Source organism: Sminthopsis crassicaudata, chromosome 5 (assembly GCF_048593235.1).
Source record: "Sminthopsis crassicaudata isolate SCR6 chromosome 5, ASM4859323v1, whole genome shotgun sequence".
Classification (NCBI taxonomy): Eukaryota; Metazoa; Chordata; class Mammalia; order Dasyuromorphia; family Dasyuridae; genus Sminthopsis; species Sminthopsis crassicaudata.
In genome coordinates, this window is record NC_133621.1 from 244,142,315 (window position 1) to 244,167,233 (window position 24,919).

The 24,919-nt window shown below is 33.9% G+C and overlaps 1 protein-coding gene across 3 annotated transcripts in view; it reads right to left on the minus strand.

The window, feature by feature from the left end:
- The window catches only part of LOC141544481 (uncharacterized), an 82,150-nt gene extending 57,567 nt beyond the window's left edge, over positions 1-24,583 (minus strand). For 2 of the 3 annotated variants that reach the window (XM_074270721.1, XM_074270722.1), the window contains exons 1-5: positions 24,122-24,583; positions 17,777-17,891; positions 17,441-17,614; positions 15,927-16,033; positions 3,595-3,732 (exon numbers count right to left, since the gene is read on the minus strand). In XM_074270721.1, coding sequence (XP_074126822.1) covers positions 3,595-3,732; positions 15,927-16,033; positions 17,441-17,614; positions 17,777-17,891; positions 24,122-24,351 — 764 coding nt within the window. In that variant the 5' untranslated portion in view covers positions 24,352-24,583. Of the gene's footprint in view, positions 1-2,384; positions 2,695-3,594; positions 3,733-15,926; positions 16,034-17,440; positions 17,615-17,776; positions 17,892-24,121 lie in introns of those variants that run through there. The other variant, XM_074270723.1, reaches the window with a different exon arrangement.
- Between the last annotated feature and the right edge of the window lie 336 nt (positions 24,584-24,919).

Below are 24,919 nucleotides of genomic sequence, written 5' to 3' on the forward strand. Positions count from 1 at the left end.
TTGTTCAGCAAGAGAAAAATTACACAATTAAAATTGTGATTGGGCAAAAAGCAAATAAAGCATTAATTTTCAGAAAGTAAAGAAAAAAGAACTTTTGGAATCCAATTTTATGGATAAATCAAGGCTTTTCCACCATAACCCTGAATTAAAATATCAAAGTAACCATTAGAAATAACTATTCAACACCCCTCCCTCCATGTCATAATTTGTCAAAGTACCAGAAAACTCATAAAACTCAAATTTTGGGTTTATGACAAAACTGAGGTTATTCACAATTAAAGTCTACAAAAGAATGCAAAAATTAATGATAAAAAAGCAAGATGTTGATTCTAGGGATATAAAAAGTACTATCAGGCTCCAGGAGCAGGCTTCCAGCACACTCATTCTTCATTACAAGAGTCTGGTTCTCTTTGAAAATATAATTTATACAGAAACTTTTATGCAAAGGGTTCTTTATTAATAAAAACTCAAAGGGGAAAAAAGATCCTCATTTATTATTGTTCCAAGCAATAATAACCAAACTGAAGATCTGTCACTCCTTATGTTCAAAAGAACTGAGACATCACTAGTTTTGAGTGTAATGAAGGGTTAATCAATGCCATTACCAATGGCTTACCAATCAAATAATTAATTTTATCAATTTTTTGATCAACAGGAAATATGGTGGAATGAAGAAATTATCAAAATACCTGCACTATATTTCTCACAAGGTAATGGATAAATTGATTGAAAAAAAATCTTATAAATGTGAGATGAATTTATTATTACAAGTCTATGTTATTAACATTTTAAATGGCTCAGCTAGCAAGATAAAATGTTAGAAGTTAAATCAGAAATGTCTTATGGGAGAAGATGAATATTTTAGAGAAAACAAATATATTTTATAATAGTAAATCTTATTTTTATCCCTAGTTATTTTAATCATTTAACATTCTAATACTAATACATTTATACATAAAGTAGGATTTTGCTTTGCATTTTTAGTTACTGCATATTCAAATAACCAGTGTCAATATTCTGATATCTTCCTTGAACATATTTATGAACATTTCTAACACTAATAAGCTATATTCTTCAACTGTACTTATATTTAATTATTATAGAATAAAACATTTTCTTCATTGATAAACTTCCCCAACATTCCATTGTCAATGAGAGTACTATAATTATTTTTATTGAAATTGAATTGGGGATTTTAAGAAACTATTTATAATTTTTATATGTAGTTAACATAATAAAAATATAATACTACTTTATTGATGGATAGAACTTCAAAAAGTTTTCCCCCTTAAATGCTTGCCAAAACAATTTTATGTATGTAGCTAGACATATTCTATTTTACAAATTAATAAAATAAGAAAAAGTGAGGATCGATTTTGACCTGTCAATACTAATTAAGAACATTTTTTTTTTCAGCAAAATAAAGATATTCTTAAAATTAAAATAGCTTTTTCTGCCATTGTGATTTCTCAGTTCTTAATTAAGGAAATTAATCTTTTAATTAATAAAGGAAACTCATCTTTTTCTAATATATAGTATAATGGCCAGTAGTTAAAAGTGCACAATCTCTCCTTTCTGTGCAAGTTATCTAAACTTTCTGCTTTCATAAGCATTAAGTAGGAATCATCAAAATACCTGCACTACATTTCTCACAAGGTAATGGATAAATTGATTTTTTAAAAAATTTTTTAAGTTTGAGATGAATTTATCATTTTAAATCTATGTCATTAAGATTTCAAATGGCCCAGCTAGCAAGATAAATCAGAAAATTCTTTCTTCTAAAGTCAGGAGGTTGCAAAGTCTTCTGAACGTCATGTTGGGTGTGGGCACGTATGAAAATATCTAAAAGAAAATGTAGGAACATAGGCATTATTTTTCAAATCTTCTCCTATGTTTGGTCTCCCTAATTGCCATGGCTTTTTCATTCTCATTAGTTTGTGTTTAGGAAAAGCTTTATGAACATTGTAAATTTTTAAAAAAACATTTAAAATGCATTTCCAAAGGTTGGATAAATATTCGAAAAAAAATTCCACAGAGTTCTTAAAATAGACGAATCTGTTCTTCTGCTGTTTGTTTTCTCTCTCTTTCTGTCTCTGTCTCTGTTTGTCTCTTTGTCTCTCTATATATACATACATACACATACATATTTGTATATATGTGCATATATATATATTTGATCACAAATAATATGTATTATTTATTTTCCCCATATTGAAGAATAAGAAGCAAATAATATTAATAAATATGTTTTTAAAGTGTTAAGAGTTTTTCTATGATTTGGTTAAACATATTTAGAATAATATAGAAATCAGAAAACTGATATTGCAGCCTACCTAAAAATTTTTTTTTTATAAAACAGATAACACAAATGGTCTTGACAGTGTTATTGCAGTTTCAGTAGAAGACCTAGGAGAATAATTAAGTAATTTACCAAAAATTAACCAGTTCCTATCCCTTTAAAATATAAAGTGGGAATAGAAGAAATAGAAAACGTGAATTTTAAGACTGCTCTTCATTATTTTTTAATTAACTGTTTATTTGGGTTTGTCAGTTCTACCTTCTTGGTCCAAGGCAGATCCACCCAAACCAAATCGAGTACCAGAAGTCTTTTCTGAACAGCTAATTTGGGGTGAAGAGGGCTGATAAAGTTCCTTCTGTAGTTTTTGTTCATCAATTAGAGAGTGATAAATATGTCTAAAATAAAATATAAAACATAATAAATCTACAAAAATCAAGATAAAATTATATGCAACAAGTCTTTGTATATCTCAAATCTTAATCAGATTATCATCAGTTTTTTTTTTGTTTTATAAAAATCTGTAGAGCAAAACTAATCTAGATGTAATAAACTTGTCTTCAGAGTCACACTATTATAGAATTGTAGGTTTAGAGCTAAAAAGGTACATATAAGTCATTGATTATAATCTCTTTTTTTATTAAGTAACTGAATCCCAGAAAAGTTACAGTTGGCCAAAGTCACATGTACAATGAGAGGCATGATCTCTCCCCAGGTCTTTGAGCACCCTTACCCTTGTACCAAATTGCCTCTCTGTGAATTCTAATCTAATTTATGATTCTTTTTAGTTAGCACTCATGTGCAGCCATCCAAGACATAATGTGATTTCCCTTAAAACTAACTTTCATTATCATTAGCAAGAGGTTAAAACAAACAAAAACTACTGCTTCTTCAAATCTACATTATTATTATTAAATTATATAACTTTTGTGAAGATTAAATATTAAAATATATGTAAAATACTGAAAAACCTTGCAAAATTACAAAAATGGCAGTTATTATTATTAGATTTTGAAAATTCTCATCTCAGATTATGAGACTATCTTGTTTACTCTTTTTTTATGTCGTACTTAACTTTGATAACTTTGCCATTTGCCCAATTGCAAATACTTGAATACTTAAGGGTACTAAGAAGTATGAAACGTGTAGAGATCTATCCTCTATGAGACTATGCTGAAGTATGCCAGACAGTTATTATATTGTGCAACTATGAAAGCCATATTAACTTTCAATTTTATGGAGGAAAAATTATTTTAGATGCGACTGTGTAAAGAGATAAGAATTATATTAGCACTTACAGAGGATAACGAAAATGCTTAGCATACTTCTCAGCTGTCCATCCATCTTCATCTTCACATGTGGGATCAACATTATTTTGAAAAAGAAGATTAACTATGCCCATTGATTCCATACTGATAGCAATCATGAGGGATGTTCTAGAATAACAAAGGAATAATTCATTTTGAAAAAATTTTAAAAGGCACATTTAAAAAAACACAATTTTTTTCTGGATATAATTCAATAAATGGAAATCTCATATTCTTTAGTTGAACATATTGAACATGTACATAAAATGATGGATAGGAGTGATTTTATTGTTCATAAACAGCATTAGAAATGGCAATGAAGACCAGACAGAAAGATGTTTTTTTGGTCCCCTTTCAATTTTAGCAGTGATTGTCAAATTGGAGAAAGGAGAATTTGCAGTGTCAATTGTGTCAAAAAAAGGATAAGGACTTTCAGCTGGTTTCCTGACCTTTAAAGTGTAAGCTCTTTGGAAATGATTTAAAATAATCTTGATAATTCGCTCTAAATTTCTATTCCAATGCCCCAACATAATGTAGTGGTGACCCTTGGTTGTCTAAAGCTAAACCAGAACAAACTATTTTATGTCTTAAAACACTGTCTTTCCTAGATCTATTTTCCAAGTTGGCTGTTTTTCCAATGAAATATTTTATATTTTCTTCCATTTTTTTCATTCTCTTTCATTTGTATGACTAAATTCATGATATTGCATAGAGTCATTACCTTCCATTTGCCCCATTTTGGTTTTTAATGTGTATTTTATCTTTTATTTTATCTTTTTTTTTTTTTTGTTTGTTTGATTAATTCTACTTTTTAAGGTGTTGACTTTAGTGAGTCTTTTTTTTTTTTGCATTTGCCCTATTGTCTTTTCTAAAGATTTTTTCCAATTTTTTTCCTTTTTTTTTTTTTAGACTGTTGACTCTCTTACTTCCCATTCTATTTTTCATTTTTACTTTACCTCTTTTATTTACCTTTTAAAATATTTTATGAGAATTTTGAAGAAGCTTCTTTGGGTTTAAGACTGATTCACATAACTCTTTGAAATTTCCTCTGTGGACATTTTGTCCTCATTTGAGTTAGTGTTTTGATATTCCCTGTCAACATAGTAGCTTTCTATGCTTAAGATTCTTTTCTGTTTCTTGCTCATTTTTTTCCCTTTTATTTTCCCTCCTTTTTGTGCCTTTTAAGGTTCAGCTCTGCTCCTGGTGTAAAGGGGATGCTAAGCCAAGTTTTCTTTGCAGCTAAACTTTGGTTTTGAGACACATACTCCTAGTGTTTGGTTATTTGAAGACTATGACCAAAAAAAATGTCTGGACAGCCTTCTTCAAGAGATTAAGGAAAACTTCCCTGAACTAGAGGGGGAAATAGTCCTTGAAAGGATCCATCAATCACCTCCAGAAAGAGATGCTATAAAGAAAACCCCACGGAACATTGTTGCAAACTCTATAACTATAATCTCAAAGAAAAAATGCTGCAAAAATTGCCAGAAAAAAAAAAAAAAAAACACAACAAAACAATGTGCCAGATGATTGAGGAACAATAATCAGGATTACCCGATATCTGGCAGCTTCTACAATAAAGAATGAGATGATCTGTAATATCATATTCCAGAAAGCAAAAGACCTGGGATTACAATAAAAATTAATAATTCAGTGAGAATAAGCAATATCTTTCAGGGGAAGAGAGGAATCTTTAATGAAGTAAGAGACTTTCAATCATTTCAATTGAAAAAACCTGAATTAAACAAAAAATTTGATCTTCAAACACAGGACTGAAGAAAAATATAGAAAGGCAAACAGGAAAATATGTTATATATTTATATATTATATACATAATTTAAAGGCTAAACTCTTTATATCCCTAGATGGGAAAATGATATCTGTAACTCTTGAGAACTGTATCTGTCTTTGGGGCTGTCAGAGGGAGTATCACATGAACTGAGAGTGTGGTTATGAATGAGATCTGATATGATATCAAAGAAAAACACATTAAAAGGTGTAAAAAGGATTGTACTGGGAGAAGAGGGACAGGGTAAAATTAGATCACATGAAGAGGCACAAAAGACCTTTTACAATAGAGGGAAAGAGGGAAGGATGATAAGCAATGTATGAAGTTTTGCTCAAAGAGGGGATAATATAATTAATCAGTTGGATACAGAAATGTATCTTTTCTTTTAAGAAGGTAGGAAAAGAAACGGGGAAAAAAGGGAGGAGCTACATACAAGGGAAGACAGGAACACTAGGAGAGGTTAAAAAAAAGGTAGTAAGATTGATAAAAGGGAGGGCAGATAGAGAGAGGGGTTAATATAACAATACTAAGGAGGGACAGAATTGAAAGAGAAAACAATTATATAGAGGGGAGAAATAAGATGTATTTCCATACATAAGATGGAAATACAGAGCTAATAATCATAACAGTGTATATGAATGGAATGAACTCTCCTATAAAACAGAATAGCAAAGTGGATTAAAAATTCTACACTATGTTGTTTATAAGAGACATATTTGAAGCACAGAGATACAGGCTGGAGCAGAATATATTATGCTTAAGCTGAAGTAAAAAAATAAAATAAAAACAGGGTAGCAATTCTGATCTCAAATAAATCAGAAACAAAAATAGATCTAATTAAAAGTGATAAGGAAGGAAACTACATCTTGCTAAAGGGTACCACAAATAATGAAGTAATATCAATACTAACCATATAGGCACTGTGGTACAACATCCAAATTCTTGGAAAAGTTAAGTGAGTTGCAATAAGAAACAGACAGCAAAACCATCTTAACCTCCTTCTATCAGAACTAGATTAATGTAATCAGAGAACAGATTAAAACAAGAAGTTAAGGAAGTGAATAGAATTTTGCAAAGTTAGGTATGATAGACCTTTGGGGAAAATTGAATGGAGATAGTGGTACATGGTGCCTACATAAAAATGTATTAAGGCATAAAAACATCACAATCAAATGCAGAAAAGCAGAATGAGTAAATGCATCTCTTTCAGATCATGATGCAATTAAAATTACATGTAATAAAGGAATATGGAAAAGTAAACCTAAAGATTAAGCACATAGCATAATTGTCTGGGATAAGACCTGACAAGATATACACTTTTATACCAATGCACAAATTAATGTATGGTGTGAAACCATCCCAGAGTGGCAAATTTTATTGGCCTCAGATCCAAATTTTACACATGGGTTTCCATTAAAGATATCCTAGCTATTACATAATTGGCAATTGAAGAAAAGGTTTTTAAGCTACCTCTTAAAGGATCAACTATCTTTACAGATGCATCCAGACATACCATTTGTGCTGTATATTCTCATGATTTAAATTAAAAAAGAGAAGTCAGAACTCCTTTTCAGTCCACCCAGCAGAATGAATTGTATGCAATCATGCTAGCTCTTGTTATCCAGGAGATGTAAATATAACATCTGATTCAGCCTATTTATTAAGTATGGTACAAAGAATTGCCACAGCCCAAATAAAATTTGTAGCTTCTAATATATACCAGCTCTTTAAGGAACTGTTAAGAGCAAGTGAGAAAGCATCCAGGCAAGATTTATATCATACATGTCCACTCTCATAGTGGACTTCCAGGTCCTATTTTTTATGGAAATTCAAAGGCAGATAGCCTTTTAACCATGTTAGCCAATATTCCTTTATTTCAGGCAGCCCAAGACTCTCATCAGGCTGCTCAACCTTTATATTTGCAATTTGGGATAAGAGGAAGCTAGGAGCATAGTAAAAGCCTGTATAGCTTGCCTTCCTTTCCACGGTCCTAAGCTTCCTCCAAAGAAGAACCCTTGTTTGTGGCTTGAGACCCAATGAAATTTGACAAATGGATGTGACCCATTACAAATCTTTTTTCATCTGTCCTTTATCCATGTTGTAGTAGACACCTTTTCAGGATTTACTATTGCAATACCAGAAGCAAAAGAGACTGCCTGAATAGCCACTGAATTCCTTATACAAACTTTTTGCAATTATGGGTGTGCCACAAGCAATAAAAACAGATAATGGACCTGCATATACTTCTAAACATTTTGCACACTTTTGTGCCCACTATCAGATTTTACACATCACCAGCATACCTTTAAATCCTCAAGGACAAGCAATAGTAGAGAGGAAAAACAGACATCAAGATGCTCCCCCAAAAGCAAAAGGGTGAGCCACAGGTAATCCTAGAGAACTTTTAAATTTAGCTCTTTCCACTATTAATTTTTTGATTTTTTTGATAAAATGCACTGGCTTCAGCAAAGATCTTTTATAACCCGCCAGAAGGGTAGTGTCCAGTAAGAGCAGTTCTACTATCTTTAGATAATCTCCACATGATGTAGAGAGATCCAGAAAGTGGTGAATGGAAGGGACCAGATAGGTTAACTGCCTGGGGGAAAAGGTTTGCTTTTATCTCCACAGCAGGAGAAGTAATCCAGATGGTTGCCAATGAGCATATTTGCCTTGTCCATCAGAGAGAGAAGAAGATCCTTGAAACAAAGGAAAAGGTCCACGAAACATCATGTGGTTCCATCTCTGATCACACTTGCCACTGGAAAAAACATGACTTATTAACCCAATGTGTATGGCAATTGACTCATGAACATCAAAAATTGTTAATGAGACTGATGCAGGACTTCAAAACTCTCAGGAATCATTGGATTCTTTAACACATAAGACTGCTGCAGGACTTCAAAACCTGCAAGAGTCATTGGATTCCCTGACACATGAAGTAATGGACAATTAGTATTGGACTATCTGTTGGCTGCTGAAGGAGATTTATGCATGATTGTTATATATCTTCCTTCTAGGACTCTTGGACATGTATAATTCTTCATGTTGATTCATGTGTTTGTTACATCACTACTATCCTGTATTGTATTACTATGTGCTTGTATACTATCTCCCATGCTAATGGATTTATGTATACCTGTTTCAAGTAAGACCCTTCAGCCCAGGAAACCTGCTAACAATATCTGGTTTGACTCCCCATTTCCCTTTGGTGCCCACCTCCCTTCCTGATAAGTCAGGAAGAGTGTGATCACCTTTTAATATTTTCACCTCCCTTCCTGAAAAGGCAAGGAGGGAGTGACCACCTGGTTCTAAAACAAAAGAAAATGGGGGATGTAGAGGACCGCAGATATTGAGGAACTCTGAGAAAAGTATACTTGAAGCAAAGCTACTTATAACAGGGTGTTAACTCAGTATGATTGATGAGATGATGGTTCTCTAGTTCACATATACTTAATACTTAGTATGGTGATATAATGGTTCTACAATTGGCACATGATCCATGTTCTGCAGTGATGTGATTGTTCTAAGATATTTAAGGGCTGAGAGGACTGGAGAGCTCAAGCTTGAGCTTGGACTCAGACTCCAGACTCCAGTCTCCGTCCTTTACTATCCTGGTTGTGGCTCTCCTGCCTTCATCACTTCATCTAAGACCAAGGCTTGTTCAGAGATCCTCCAGAAAGCTAGTCCGGACACTACACACATCTTCATGCCAGTGAAGCAGGAACAGGTCTGGGCCCCTCTTACTCAGCAACAGTACTTGCAGTTTCTAGAACTTTCTGCTCAGAACCACCAAAAATGACTTTGAAGGTTAGCAAAAAAGTCTGTGGAACCGGTATGGGAGCCCAATGTGCCATCCAAGCAGAGGCCATTCTAGCGCAGCCCCAGCCTCAGTGCCATATTTAATTTTACAGCTAACATGGGGTAGCAGTAAAGAGTGCTTGTGGTCAGGTCCATAGCAGGACTCCAAAAATAGTTGTACAAAATCCCTGAAGCTCAGGACAATGCACTCTCCATCCTAGAAACAGAGCTCTACTTTAACAAAGAGTTATCTAAAACATAGACTAAAAAAATGAGCAGACAACAACAAAAAAGCTTTTGATCAATAAGGAAGACCAAAACACACACTCAGCAGAAGATAACAAAGTCAAAGCTCCTGCATCCACTGCCTTCAAAACAAGAATCGAGCACAGGCCATAGAAGAGCTCTAAAAACATTTTGAAAATCAAGTAAGAAGCAAAAGAGAAAAAAATGGGAAAAGAATAGAAAAAAATAGAAAAAGAGTTGCACAAAAGGAGGCAAAGAGTTCCTTCAAAAGCAAAATTAGCCAATTGGCAAAGGAGGTACAAATAACTGAGGAAAATAACTCCTTCAAAATTAGAATTAATCAAATGGAAGCTAATGTCTTTGAGAAATCAAGATATGATAAAGCAAAACAAAAAAACACATTAAAAAAAAGAAAATGTGAAATAACTGACTGGAAAAACAACTGAACTGAAAAAACATTCAGGAGAGGTAATTTAGGAATTACTATCTACTAATTATTATTACAAATTAATTAAAAAAGAGTATGAACTTTTTCTTTCAAGAAATTAAGGAAAATAGTCTTGATATTCTAGAACTAGAGGGTAAAATAAAAATTGAATAAATCCACCTATCACCTCCTGAAAGAGATCCCAAAATGAAAACTCCCAGAAGTATTATTGCAAATCCTGGAACTCCCAGGTCAAAGAGAAAACTTTGCAAAATCCAGAAGGAAACAATTCAAGTATAGAGGAGCCACAGTCAGGATAAGACAAAATTTAGCTGCTTCTTCATTAAAGGACTCAAGGCTTGAAATATAATATTCTTGAGAGCAATGGAGCTAGAATTACAACTAAGAATCACCCATCCAGCAAAACTGAATATAATCCTTTGGGGGAAAATGTGTACTTTCAATGAAATACATTTTCAAGCATTTGTGATGAAAAAACGAGAGCGGAATGGAAAATCTGACTTTCAAATATAGGGCTCTGGAGAAGCATATGAAACTAATTAGGAAAAGTGATATCACAAGGAACTTAAGGTTTATCTGTTTAGTTTCCTCCATGAGAGAAATATACTTGTAACTCATTAGAACTTATTATTATGTCAGTTAGAAGGAGTATAGACAGAGCATGGATATGAGTTGAATATGAAGGGATATTATCTTTCAAAAATGATGAAATTAAAGGTGAGAGAGGAATGTCCTGGGAAAAAGGGAAAGGGAGAAGTGGAATTGTTTAAATTATCTGCCATAAAATAAAGGCATGAAAAAGCTTTTAAAGTTGAGGGGAGAGAAGAGGAGAGGGAGAGTGAATGAATCTTACTCTCAACAGAATTGGCTTGAAAAGGAAGTAAAATTCTCAATATGGGTATAGAAATCTATCTTACTCTGTAGGAAAATAGTAAAGTCATGGGATTTGGGGAGAGGAGAGGGTGATTAAAGAAGGAGTAGTCAGCAGCAAAGGGAGGAGAGCCAGGGTGAAGAAATTAAGAAAATAGAATAAATGCAATTTTGAAGCAAGTTTCACTGATAAGACCTTATTTCTCCAACATGGAGGGAACTGAATCAAATTTATAAAAAATAAGAGCCATGATCAAAATATATGATCTAGGGGTATAGATAAAAAATTCATGCATATCCTTTGGTCTAACAATTTCACTGATAAGCATGAAATACCAAAAGAGATTTTTTAAAAATAAGAAAAGGACCTATATGTACATATTGATAGCAGCTTTCTTCTCAGGGCAAAAAATTGAAAATTGAGGGAACGCTCATCAATTAGTGAATGGCTGAATAAATTGTGATATATGATTGTCATGCAATTTTATTATTCCATCCTCAGGAAAAAACAAAACAAAACTTGGAAAGCCCTTCATGAGCAAAATGAACTATACTGTATCCAAAGTAATAGCAATGTTCTGGGATGACCAACTGTAGCTGACTTCTATTTTCAGAAATATAATGATCCATACCTATGCTGAAAAGCTTAATGATGAAAAATCCTATCCATACCCAAAGAAGAAACCTGTCTCAATGTAGATTGAAGTATTCTTTCTGTCTCTGTCTGTCTGTTTCTCTTTCTCTTTATCTCTCTCTCATCTCTTGATTTTTTTTTAATAGGGTGGAAGATCTAGGTTTTCTTTCACAATGTGATTTTTATGGAAATGTTTTGTATAACTTCAAATATGATTTCTTAATGGGACCTATGGATAGGAATAAGGAGAAAATCTGGAACACCAAACTATTAAAAACAAATGTAAAAACATGTAACTGGGGAATAATATTAAGTAAATAAAATTTTTAAAAGAGTGATTACAAGAACTTGTCACCAGCATAATACACCTTGGTCAAGTGATATTTATACTAGAAATACAAGGCTAGTTTAATATCAGAAAATCTAATGGCATAATTGACTTTATCAATAACCAAACTAACAGAAATCATATGATTAACTCAATATGTGCAGAAAAAAAAGCATTGAACAAAATGTCAATACTCATTCCTATTAAAAAAAAAAGCAAAACATGAGAGTATAGGAATAAATGGAAGTTTTCTTTAAAATGAAAAATGCCATCTATCTAAAAGCAATTAAGATCAAAGGTGAAACAAGGTTTCCCCTTATCACCACTATTTAATGTAAGAAATTGCATTCAAAATAAGGGAGTCTATTGCTAAAACAAACCCAGGAATTACCTGAATACAATTACAAAATACTTTTGACACAAATAAAATCAGATCTAAACAATAATATGAGTTGCTTATGGGCAGATCTGCCAATATAAGAAAAATATAATTTTACTTACATTGATTTATTTATTCAGTACCAGGAAAACAAACTATCAAAAATCATTTGATAGAACTAGAAAAAAATCATCTGCTAGAACAAAAAATTATGAATATCAAATGAATTAATGAAAAGAAAATATTAAGGAATGTAGCCTAGATACCAAATCTTCAATTACATTCTCAAGCAATAATAATAAAAATATTCTGGTACTGCACAAGAAAGATGGTAATGGATACCATGAATAGATCAAGCATGTAAGATACAGTAATCAATGTCCATAGTAGCCTAATGGTTGATAAAACCAAAGACCTACCCTTTGCAAAGACCTTATCCATTAGAATAAGAACTACTAACTATTTGACAAAAACTCTTGGGAAAACAGAAATGCAATTTAAAACAGCTCTGAAGTATTAAGTTAGCTAATATTATATAAAAATGACAAAAGTTGGAGAATATATAGGAAAATTGGGACACTAATGCAATATTGTGGAGTTGTGAACTGATTCAACCATTGGAGAGCAGTTTGGAATTATGTCCAAAGGTCAAGAAAACTTTGAATACTATTTGATCTAGCAATGCTAGATCTATATTCCAAGATCATCATAAAAAAGGAAAGGATCCTTTTTAATGTACAAAATATTTGTATAATATACATATACAAAAATATTTACAGCAGTCACAAAAATATTGAAAATTGAGGGAATGATCAGAGACTGAAGAATAGCTGAACATACTAATGTATGAATGGAATAGAATACTGTGTGGTAAGAAATGGTGAATAAGCAGATTTCAGACAAACTTGGAAAGATTTGTATGAACATATGCAAAGCTGAGATGAGTAGAAGCAGGAAAACATTGCACACATTAGCAAAAACACTGTGTGATGATCAAGTATAAATAACTCAGCTCTTTTCAGCAACACAATGATCCAAGATAAGTATAAAGGACTCAAGAAGAAAAATTCTACTCACATTCATATAAGGAACTTACAGACTCCACAGATTGCAACAGATTTTTCCACTTTATTCTTTTTCGTGTTTTTTTTTTTTTTTTTGTCTTTTGATCTGTTTCTTCTTTGAAAACTAATGAGTCTAATAAGTTTACATGATAATATCACATGTACAACCTATATCAACTTACTGTATGATCAGATGATAGGAGGGGAGGCACGGAATGAGAAAAATTTGTAATTCAAAATCTTGTAAAATTGAATGCTAAAATTTTCTTGACATGTAAGTAGTAAAGTTAACATATTCAAAAGGAAAGGCTCAAAAAGATATCATAAACATCTTTTGAAATCTCAGCTCTTCTATTATTTATTCTTCAATATTTATGTTTTATTTTACTAGGAAATGATCTTTCCCATTGTTTTGGAATCTTTCCATTTTTCAAATACCTTTAAAAATTATTCTGAAGTGCCTTTATATCTGTGCTTCCTCTGCCACAGTTTTTTTTCATTAGGTATCTGGTTCAGGTTTAACCACTCTTTCCGAATCAGGCTTTTGAAGTACCACGTCCCTTTCCTCACAGAGAACTTCAGATAGTGAGTTCAATGGATCAAAATGATCATCTATTGGTCATAATGAAAATACAAATATTAGTTCTGTTCAATTTCATATTTATTCATTGTTACTCTTTCAATTTCATAGACAAATGCTCTCATGTAAAATGGCCTACAGGATAATTCTCTTAACAGGTTTTCATTTCTTTGTGAAGCAATACTAGTCTTCATCTTTTTATCTTCTTCCTGAAATTTTTGCAAATTGTGTTGTATTCTAAACTTGAGTTAATCTTAGCCATAATAGCTCCATTTTTGGCAGAGATACTGTTTCACAGGCAATTTTTAGCCTATTTTGGCCTCTTCTTTGGGACAGTGGTTTAGTATTTGGTTGATATGTCCATTTTCCATTTTGGAGAACTGATAAGCTTGTTTAATTACTTATTAATTATTATATCCACTATCTGTGTCTTTATGCTTTCTTATTTGTATTCGTTTTGACATTATTTCTGGCATATATGATCTGAATGACCATAGACCATAGACAACTAATTCTGAAATTATTCCAACAATGTAACCACAAATTTTTGTCTGTTAGGATAATGTCAATTTTGTATTTGGAGTTGAGTTGTTGTTATTGCTGTGTTTTTTTTTTTTTGAGTTATCGACCTATTTTCTCCCATTCAGATATTAAAATCATGCAAGATTTAATGACATATTCCACCAAAAATTTTAATTTTGTTCAATAAGTAATTATTGGCATTAAGCTAGATGTAAATAATGAGACATATGATCACCTAAAAGTGTTTGTTGTCCTCCACAGAGTCCAAATAGAATAGATTGTATGTGATGGCAAAGATTTCCAAGTACCCCTATTTGGGGATGACATTGTGCTAACTGCATGAAGGCTTGGAATGTAATTGATGAAATCAAATTTAGTAAAAAGAGATAGGTCAAAGATTCCACATTGAAAAAGTAAATGGAAAGTACTATCTAAATTCTGTGTAATTTAATGGGAAGCCCCATTTAGTTGGTCTACCTATATCTTTGTAGATGTATTTATACATATAGATACACACACACACACACACACACACACACACACACACACACACACACACACACACTGCCTGCATGGGCATTGAAGAACAACTTATTGATCTCAAAATTGTTGGGAAAATAAAATCAAATTGGATCTTATTTGAGAAACCACAGAGCACTTCTAATGATCACACTGCCACAAACACTCATTTTATAAATACCAATATTCTTTCAAGAATGCAATTTGTTTGACCTAATTTTAAAAAAAATCAAAAATCTGAACATATGATTTCAGAAGAATCAAAATTGTATATAATTCCAAAGATGTATGGACATATTAAGTAGGTGCAGGCAATGATGATTTTGATGTAAAAATGGTATCAAAGACATTCATTAACAGAAAAAACCGGTGGGCTAATATTGTATTGAAAATAAGAGATAGACAGCATGAGTGCACTGGTCCTCAAGTATTAAAAGAACCAGGGGAATGATTCTGTGTGTTTTCTGCATCCTTTATGAAAAATTTATGGAATGATAAAAGTCATGTAGGATGAGTAGGCATGGAAGGATTAAAATCTGAATCAGATTTTATCAGATGAATATCCACAATCATTCTTTTATTTATTTGCATTTGTCAATTTGCATATTCTTAAGGGAAACAGAAACAAGGAGCAGAAAATACATGTTACAATCTTCATTGTAAGTGACATTAAGATTATTTTGTAAAGGTAAATCAATTGAATCACAAGAGCACAAATCTTCTATGGAATAATCTTTAAATAATTTAAAATCAATAAAGAAAGCTGCATATAGAAATCATCAATAAACCAACAAATCATGTATGCCCACATACACAGTTTTCTCTCTTGCAAACTCATAGTTTTTCTTAATTGCTCTTAGTTGACATTTTTCACACTTCTGTAATGATAATCAATTTCATTTTCTTTATTAAGTGTTCAAAGATTTAAATTTTTCTTATTGCTTTTAAAATTTTATTTTATTTTTTCGCTGAGGCATTTGGGGTTAAGTGACTTGCCCAGGGTCACACAGCTAGGAAGTGTTAAGTGTCTGAGATTAGATTTGAACTCAGAAACTCCTGACTTCAGGACTGGTGCTCTATCCACTGTGCCACCTAACTGCTCCTGCTTAAAAAAAAAAAATAAAAAAAAGTTAAGCTTTAATTACATACTTTTTAGTGTTATCCGTGGCATTCACATTTGCTCCCATCTTTAAGAGAAGTTCTACAAGTTCATAGCTCCTTTTCATAACTGCAAACATAAATGGTGTAAAGCCTTCCTGCAAAATCATAATAAAGACACTGTTGCAGAAAGCAAGAATTCCATATTTACTTCAATTCAGCTTATAACATTTTCTGAATATCTTGTGGATTTGCTAATGACATATTAAGTATAGTACAATTGAATATTGGGCATAAATCCTGCTTTGGTTAAGTTAATTCCTATGTGATCATAAAGCAAATTATTTCACTTCTCTGCACCCCAAGTTTCTTTTTATGTTAAGTAATAGAATAAAGCTAGAATATCTTTGGGATTCCTTCTAGCTATTTATCTATACTCAGAAGGATTTCTAAGAGACCATTTTATATTTCATTTTCATATATTTCATGAGTATTTTCCTTTTTTGTCATCTTCATTTCACAATTAATTATTGTCCAAATGCAGACAATGTTATTTCCTAAGAACTCTTTGCTAAAATAAAGCAATACCCTGGCCGACTCAAAATGAAACAAATTTTTAAAAATTTCTTTCCTTGAGAGGGTTAAACAGGAAGAAAGTCGTGCACCAGCCATTTTCCCTTCTTACCAATTCTCCTAATAAGTTTTTTTTTTCTCTCAAGTGGCAATAATTAAGAATTAATCCTTTTCTTAAAAATCAGGAGTTATTCAATAGTTCTAGAAATAAAGTGGTATAGTCATTAGAAAAAAGAAAACATATACTAAAATTTTGTTCCTGTGAAAAGTCTGTATCTGTGTAATTATGTCTCTAGTAGGAACAAATTTCAAAAAGTTTTTCCTAAAAATTTATGGCATTTTTTCATGAGAAATTCATGTTTTAAAGGTCTGCATGTAAGAAAAGCATGATAAGCAATATCTTGTAGACAACTATTGCATTCTGGGGAGCAGACCTAATGTATCATGCCAAAAACATTCTGGAAAGACAGATGTGATAGAACAGCTAGCTAGCTTCATAGTCAGTAAGACCCAGATTCAGAGGCTGCTGCTGACTGACTCTGCAGTACACTTGCTAACACAGAGTTTCTTAACTTTTTTTCAGAATAATGTTTTTTAAATGCCTAAAATATGTGGAAAACAAAGAAAACAAAACTATTTTTGTCTTTTTTAAAGTTAATGAAACCTAGAAGAAGAATTCCCTACTTTAAGATTAAATCATAGAGTAGACTCTGGTCTAAATCAGTAGATAGAATTTCCTTATTAGGAATTTCAGTGTGAATGAAATCTCCTCCAGTGCCATGCCCACTTTTCTCCTTCACCTCTCAACCCTGTATTAGAAAATTCTAGATTAGAAAAGGCTAATTATCTTTGATTACAAAGTAATTTTAATTTATCTTCATTAAAGAAAAGCTTCCATAAATAAATGAATTTTAAAATATGTGAATTAGACACTATATGATTATATATTTTAGCGGATAATCTACTTTATTATACAAGAAGTTAGTTTCTACCTTGTTTTTTGCTTCAATATCAGCTTTATATGTAAGTAGTTTTTCTACCATGGCTATGTTCTGATCAAAGGCAGCATAGTGAAGTGCAGTGTTGTTGTTGCGATCCCCAAGATTAGGGTCTGCACCATGTTTGAGCAAGATTATTGCACATTCCTCTTGATGACACAGTATTGCCTGTCAATATAATACAGACAAAGAGATAACAAATATTGTAATATAAAATTTTGTATATTCAAGCATCATTAGTGATATTTAAATACATTAGTAAAGCATGTCTTAATCAAATTAAAAAATCAAAATGCATTTCATTGAACTGCATGGTTAACTAAAACTGACCTTGATTAAAGGTGTTAGACTGTCTTTGTCTTGCAGATCTACTTTGCATTTTCTCTCTACTAAAAGAGATACAATATCTGGATATCCTTTAGCACAGGCCAGGTGAAGAGGTGTTCTACAGAAATGAGAGAACAATGTGATTGTTTGATAATATACTATAATAATCAAAATTGTTCTATTTTAGTATAATTTTTAATATAACATGCATATATAACATATTATGCCTAAACTGTAAATCATTGCCAAAATAAGTATAAGTGGCTACTATTCTCATCTAAAGAAAAATGAAATATGAATATGATGGACAAAATTGCCAGAGAGGGAAGAATATCCAGGTAGATTTTGATTTCACTACAGATTAAACAGGAGCTGGTTCACCTCTCCTGAAGCAAGTTGCTGATACCTAATACCTTGGAATTCACCATACTGATACAACACTTAGTGTAGACATCCTACTGGCATAGTACACTGTACCTCAGAACTCACGAGGTCAAGAAACTTGCCAGCCTCAACCTTTCTGATACCTAAGATTACAAGTGAGCTTAACCCTACTTGGCTGTTAAGCCTAATAACAACTTCTTTCCACTAAGAAATATCCTTCCACAATCACAGAAAATCCTTTACATATTTGCACAAGCACATGTACACATATGAATGCATTCTCCACTAAGGCTTACTGAAATGCAACATTTTAACAGTTGAAGTGACTCTGTTGCTACAGACTATTCCAGCCCGGTAAACATGTTGGTAGTTCTACTATTCTGGAAAGGTTTGCAGTGAGAGCCTGGTATGTCTGCTCTTCACAGACCTACCTAATAAGGTTGACCAACCAGGTTGGTCAAAAGGCCATGTATTTTCTCCTCCTTGTTTTTATTTCCCTTAAAAATATGCACATTGACAAATATAAATGGATATTCATACCACTGATTCAGATTTTAATCCTTCCATGCCTTCTCATCCTACATGATTTTTGTCATTCCATAAATTCTTCATAAAGGACGCAGGAAACACACCAAATCATTCCCCTGATTCTTTTAATACTTGAGGACCAGTGTAGTACTCATGCTCTCTAGCTTTTATTTTCAATACAAGATTAGCCCACCTGTTTTTTGGTTCACAAAAAAAAAAAATTATTGATAGCTAATCTCAAAATCCATCAGTCCATCTTTGCTGTTTAGTCATTTCATTCCTGTTCAACTCTGTCACCAATGTCAGGTTTTCTTGGCAAAGATATTGGAATAGTTTGTCATTTTTTTTCTCCCGCTCATTTTACAGACGAAGAAACTGAGACAAACAGAATTGAGTGACTTGTCCAGAGCCACATGGTTAGTATCTGAGGCCAGATAAACTTATAAAGACAAGTTTTCCTGATTCCAAGCCCTGCACTGTATCCACTGAAAACCTTGATGACTCTAGATGGACCATCTACCAAAGATGCTATGTTATGTATTGGAGAAGTAAATATCCATCACAAGTAAAAAAGTAATAAATGTGTACATAAATATTCATACATTTTAAACTTTTTCTTGTTTTTCAAGACTCCCCTTTTGCCTTTTCTCTCATGCCTTCTTCCAGAGTGTCTAAGGTAGGTAGAATGGCAGATTCCTTCTTCCCCCATCCTCCCAGCTGCAATAGTGATATGCTTAGATATAGTCTGAGAAAGAAGAAAACCAACATCTGCTATGTGTCTACTATGTCCCAGACACTGTATTTAGTAGTTTGCAAGTATTATCTGATATGATCCATGTAATAGCCCTGGGAAGAAGTTAGTATTATACTAATTTCATATATGAGAAAACTGAGGAACAAATTTGCTGAGAGGCACACAACTAGAAAGTGAATAAGGTTGAATATGAATTCAGATCTTTTTGAGTAATTACTACTTAGTAATTAAACAAACTAGTAATTGGACAAAACAAAATGCAATAAGACTTTTGCACCTATTAAAATAATAAATGCTAATTTAAAAAAGTTTGATTAGAAAAGGAGGAGATGAAATGAAGTCATTTAAAAAATTAAAATTATAAAGGGAAATTTAAAAAGATTTATTCAATTTACACTATCTTCTTTTTCTTAAAATAGGTGCACTCTATGCTTATCAGATATGATAAAAGTAGGATTTTTTTTACTCAAAAAAGGTAATAAGCAAAATAAAAGGAAGACAGGGGAAAAGAAATGATATTCCTCTATGCCCCGAGTGCTATTTAATTGTGCATACCCTTTGATCCAGCAGTCTCTCTATTGAGTCTATTATCTCAAAGAGATCATAAAAAAGGGAAAAGGATCCACATGTACAATGTTTGTAGCAGCTCTTTTTTTGTAGTGGAAAGGTACTGGAAACTGAGTGGATGTTCCTCTGTTGGGAAATGGCTGAGTAAGTTATGGTATAAATGTTATGGAATAGTATTGTTCTATATAGCAGGATGATTTCAGAAAGACCTGGAAAGACTTACATGAACTGATGCTAAATGAAATGAGGACCAAGTGTGGCAACAACAAAATTATGTGATAATCAACTCTGATCGACATGATTCTTTTCAACAATGAGGTTGATTCAGGCCAATTCCAAAAGACTTGTAATGAAGAGAACCATTTGTATCCAGAAAGAAGGCTGTGGGGACTTGTAGATCACAGTAAAACATTTTTTACCTTTGTTGTTTTTGTGTGCTTGTTTCTAATTTTTCCTTTTTGATTTGATTTTTTCTTGTGCAGCATAATTGTGGAATTGTGTATAGAAGAGTTATATATATTTAATATGTATTAGATTACTTGTTGTCTAGGGCAACTGAAGGCAAGGGAGGGAGAAAAATTTGGAACACAAAGGTTTTTCAAAGCTTGATTATTGCAAAATATCTTTGCATTTATTTTGAAAATATGAAGTTATTATTTTAAAAATGATGTTCCTGGGAAGGAGTTAGCAGAAAGGGGAAAAGATTTTTAAAAGGTGTCTATTTATAGTTGTAAAATTGCTTAAGCAGGTAACTCAATTTATAACTCAAATAGTGAAAGAAAGGGAGCAAAACATCATAAAATGCTCATGTTAGAGTCAAAGAGAGTGAAAAAGAAAGATATTAGTCACCCATCATGCTGGCTGATTGGCACCATGCTGAGAGGTCAACTAGATTGCTGGAATCTATTAAATCTATTATCATTCTACCTCTTCCTTTGCTTTGAAAACTTAATTTCTTTAATTTTTTCTTTAATCTAAGGCTATTACTCTTGCATTAGCTATACTCTTCTCCATTTCCTATCTTGACTCCTTGGTGAGCCATTTAATATGTTTGGTTCACCTCTACATTGCCTTCCCTTGAGTGTACTGTTTAATTATCATATTTCCAACAGTGTGCCAACAGGCTCTCACGAATCCAAGGCAATTCCTTTATATTATATCTCTCTAACTGATTCACTATGCCACTTACCACACCAGCTCTTTCAAACCTTTGCATCCCTCCTCAAACCACTTTGCACCTCTGCTAAAACTCTTGCTTCATATTTTACTGGAAAAAAAACAGGCTATTTCCTGAAATCTCATCAAATATCATCCAAATGACTACTGCCACTATTTTCTTCACCTTTCTCATATGAGACAGTCCCTTTTCCTTGCCAAGGAAAATGCTTCTACATGTACAAGTAATGTCACTCTATCTTACCTGTCATTCCTCTAACATTTCTCTTCTCACTTATCTTCAATTTTCCCTTTCATCAATTGAAACTATTTCCACTCATATGAAAGTGTTCCAAATCACTACTGATCAGAGAAATGCAAATTAAGACAACTCTGAGATACCACTACACACCTGTCAGATTGGCTAAAATGACAGGAACAAATAATGATGAATGTTGGAGGGGATGTGGGAAAACTGGGACACTGATACATTGTTCGTGGAGTTGTGAAAGAATCCAGCCATTCTGGAGAGCAATTTGGAACTATGCCCAAAAAGTTGTCAAACTGTGCATACCCTTTGACCCAGCATTGCTGTTATTGGGATTATATCCCAAAGAAATACTAAAGAGTGGAAAGGGACCTGTATGTGCCAAAATGTTTGTGGCAGCCCTTTTTGTTGTAGCTAGAAACTGGAAGTTGAATGGATGTCCATCAATTGGAGAATGGTTGGGTAAATTGTGGTATATGAAGGTTATGGAATATTATTGCTCTGTAAGAAATGACCAGCAGGAGGAATACAGAGAAGCTTGGAGAGACTTACATCAACTGTTGCTGAGTGAGATGAGCAGAACCAGAAGATCACTATACACTTCAACAACAATACTGTATGAGGATGTATTCTGATGGAAGTGGAAATCTTCAACATAAAGAAGATCCAACTCACTTCCAGTTGATCAATGATGGACAGAAATAACTATACCCAGAGAAGGAACACTGGGAAGCGAATGTAAATTGTTAGCACTACTGTCTATCTACCCAGGTTACTTATACCTTCGGAAGCTAATAATTAATGTGCAACAAGAAAATGGTATTTACACACATATATTGTATCTAGGTTATATTGTAACACATGTAAAATGTATGGGATTACCTGCCATCGGGGGGAGGGAGTGGAGGGAGGGAGGGGATAATTTGGAAAAATGAATAAAAAAATAAAATAAATTATTATAAAAAAAAGAAAAAAATTTTTCCCCTTCATCTTGGCTATTTTACTGTTTGTCTACAAATATGCTTATATCTTTCCCAAAAGAATCCACCCCCCACTATCATCCTACATCTTTCCTGTCTTTTGTAGCTAAATGCCATGCTAAATGCTTGTTGACAACAGGTATCTCCACTTCCTTTCCTGTCATTTTTTTTTTACACTCCATATTCTGTCTTCTAAATTCTTCAGAAATACTAATCACCTCTTTGTAACGTGCTCTCCTGGCAGTTACAATTACTAGTCTGTCCTAGACCCACCAGAGTACCTTTGACCACTGTCCTTTGCAGCGTGAGCTCTACCCGGCTCGCCTCCTCTGAGGCCTTCTAAGGTCTCTGGCCACAATCTCTTGAATCTATAGCTTAATAACCGGTAGCGCACTCAAGAACAACCACGTGTAATCTTAAAAGCCTTTATTATACCTACTCATATAATGCCCTAACTGATGCCCTGACTTGTTGGTTCCCGAGTGAACACCTGGTCAGAAGACCCATGTGTTCACTACCAAAACCCTTACCTCTTTCGGCTACCCATCTTGGCTTGGCCACCCAGGCTGGTGAGCCAGGGTGAACAGCAGGAGGTTAAAGAGGGCGGTTGCTGCCTGCAGTGGGCTTACATAGGGCCTGTGAGGTCACACACACAGCCAATCAGCGAGAGAGTCACCCATTACGAAACTATCTCAATATGGCCAGGATCCCGCCCAAGGGCAGTCCTAATACTTCTGGGCCTCAATCTCCCGATGCACTGTGTCCGCCCATTTAAAGGGCCCTTACACCTCTTAATTGCCAAATCTAGTGATCTTTTTTTTTCAATTCTCATCCTTTTTATAGCCTGACTCCTTTGACATTGTAACCTTTTTCTGCTTGATAATCCATTCTTGCTAGGTTTTGTAACATTACTTTCTCCTGGCTCTCTTCCCAAGTATCAAATCCTCTACTTATTGGGCTCCCTTGCTGAATAAGTTTCTTACTTGACTGATCCCCTAGAATTCAGGCACAATGCTTCCTTCCCCATTTCTTTTTATCTGTTGCTGTTAGCCCTGTACCTGACACATAATGCTTAATAAAAAGTAGCAATTAATTTTCTACCTTGACACTTTTACTCTTCATATGTTGTGTCCATTTTTTCACCAATTAGGATAATTAAGTGGCACGATGAATAAAAGTTCTGGACCTGGAGGTAGAAAGACTCATTTTCCTGAGTTCAAATCTGATATCAGATTCAGTTTTGTGGTCCTGGGAAAGTCACTTAACCCTGTTTGCCTCAATTTCCTCATCTATCAAAATGAGCTGAAGGAGGAAACAGGAAACCAATCTAGTAACTTTGCCAAGAAAATGACCCAAATAATTTTCACGGATAGTCTGTTACAATTGTTTTAGACGGGTCAACATTTCAAAAGAAAATAGTATTTGCTCCCACCTCACACTGATTTAGTTGAACCCTGGCTAAAAGTTAAATGAAGAAATTTCCCATTCATTAAAAATAGGCAGAAAAGAGAGGTGATTTCAGCTTTCGGGATTTGCTATCAAATCTTCAGGAGGCAAAGCCTGACCCTGCTCCTGTCCCAGATGCTGAGGGGGATTGATTTTCAGAGGGAAAGTGCAGGTTTGGGGGACACAGACTTCATGGGGAGGGATGGAGGAGGAGCTGCTTAGGTTGCTCTGGTGGGGGCTTTCCCTTTCCCAAACCCTGTTCTTACCGCTTCACTTTATCCAGATCATTCACATTGTGCTTTCCGAGCAGCAGCAGCTGCTGCATCTTCGCCACATCCCCAATCGAGGCAGCTTTGTGGAGCTTCCCGAGATCCTTGTCCTGGATCAGGTATCCTGGGGTGAGGTCTGGTGTTCCAACAGCGAAGTAACTCGGCAGCTTGATGGAGGGGTGAGATGGAGACTGCTCCTTCTTGCAGAAGTTGAAAATCTTCTTCATCCTGGAGACAGGCTTCAAGGCCAAGCGGGAGAAGTCGCGGGGGACTCCTCTCTTGGGCCCCTCAGCCTGCTTGGAGGGGGAATTAAAGGGAGAATTAAAGGGGGAGTTACAGGAGGAATTAAAGGGGGAAATATCAATAATCGGAGGGGGGAAGATTTAGAAACCTGGGAACCCGCAGCAGTTATAACCGATTCAGTACTCGAGCCGACTGCAACTCTGGCAACGGCAGGAGGGGAACTGAACTGCGCGTGCGATTTCTCAGGTCCTGGGCTCACGTAGATTCGATAAAAGGTCCTGTCACGCACTGGTGAGTGCATGGATGCCAAGTCCGTTAGTTCTCAGCGTGAGGAGTCCAAAGTTATTCCCGAGGGTAGATGAGCTCCAGGATTCGGATTCGAATGTCGGGATCCGAATCTTTGCTTACCTTTGTGACTATAGGCCTAAAGCACTTTCCCTCTGAGTCTCTATTTCTTCTTTACAATGAAGACATTCTACTAGATAATATCTTAAGTCTCTGACAGTTCTCAAAAATTCTGTGAAGCCGAAGTCTCCCAGATTGAAAACGAGG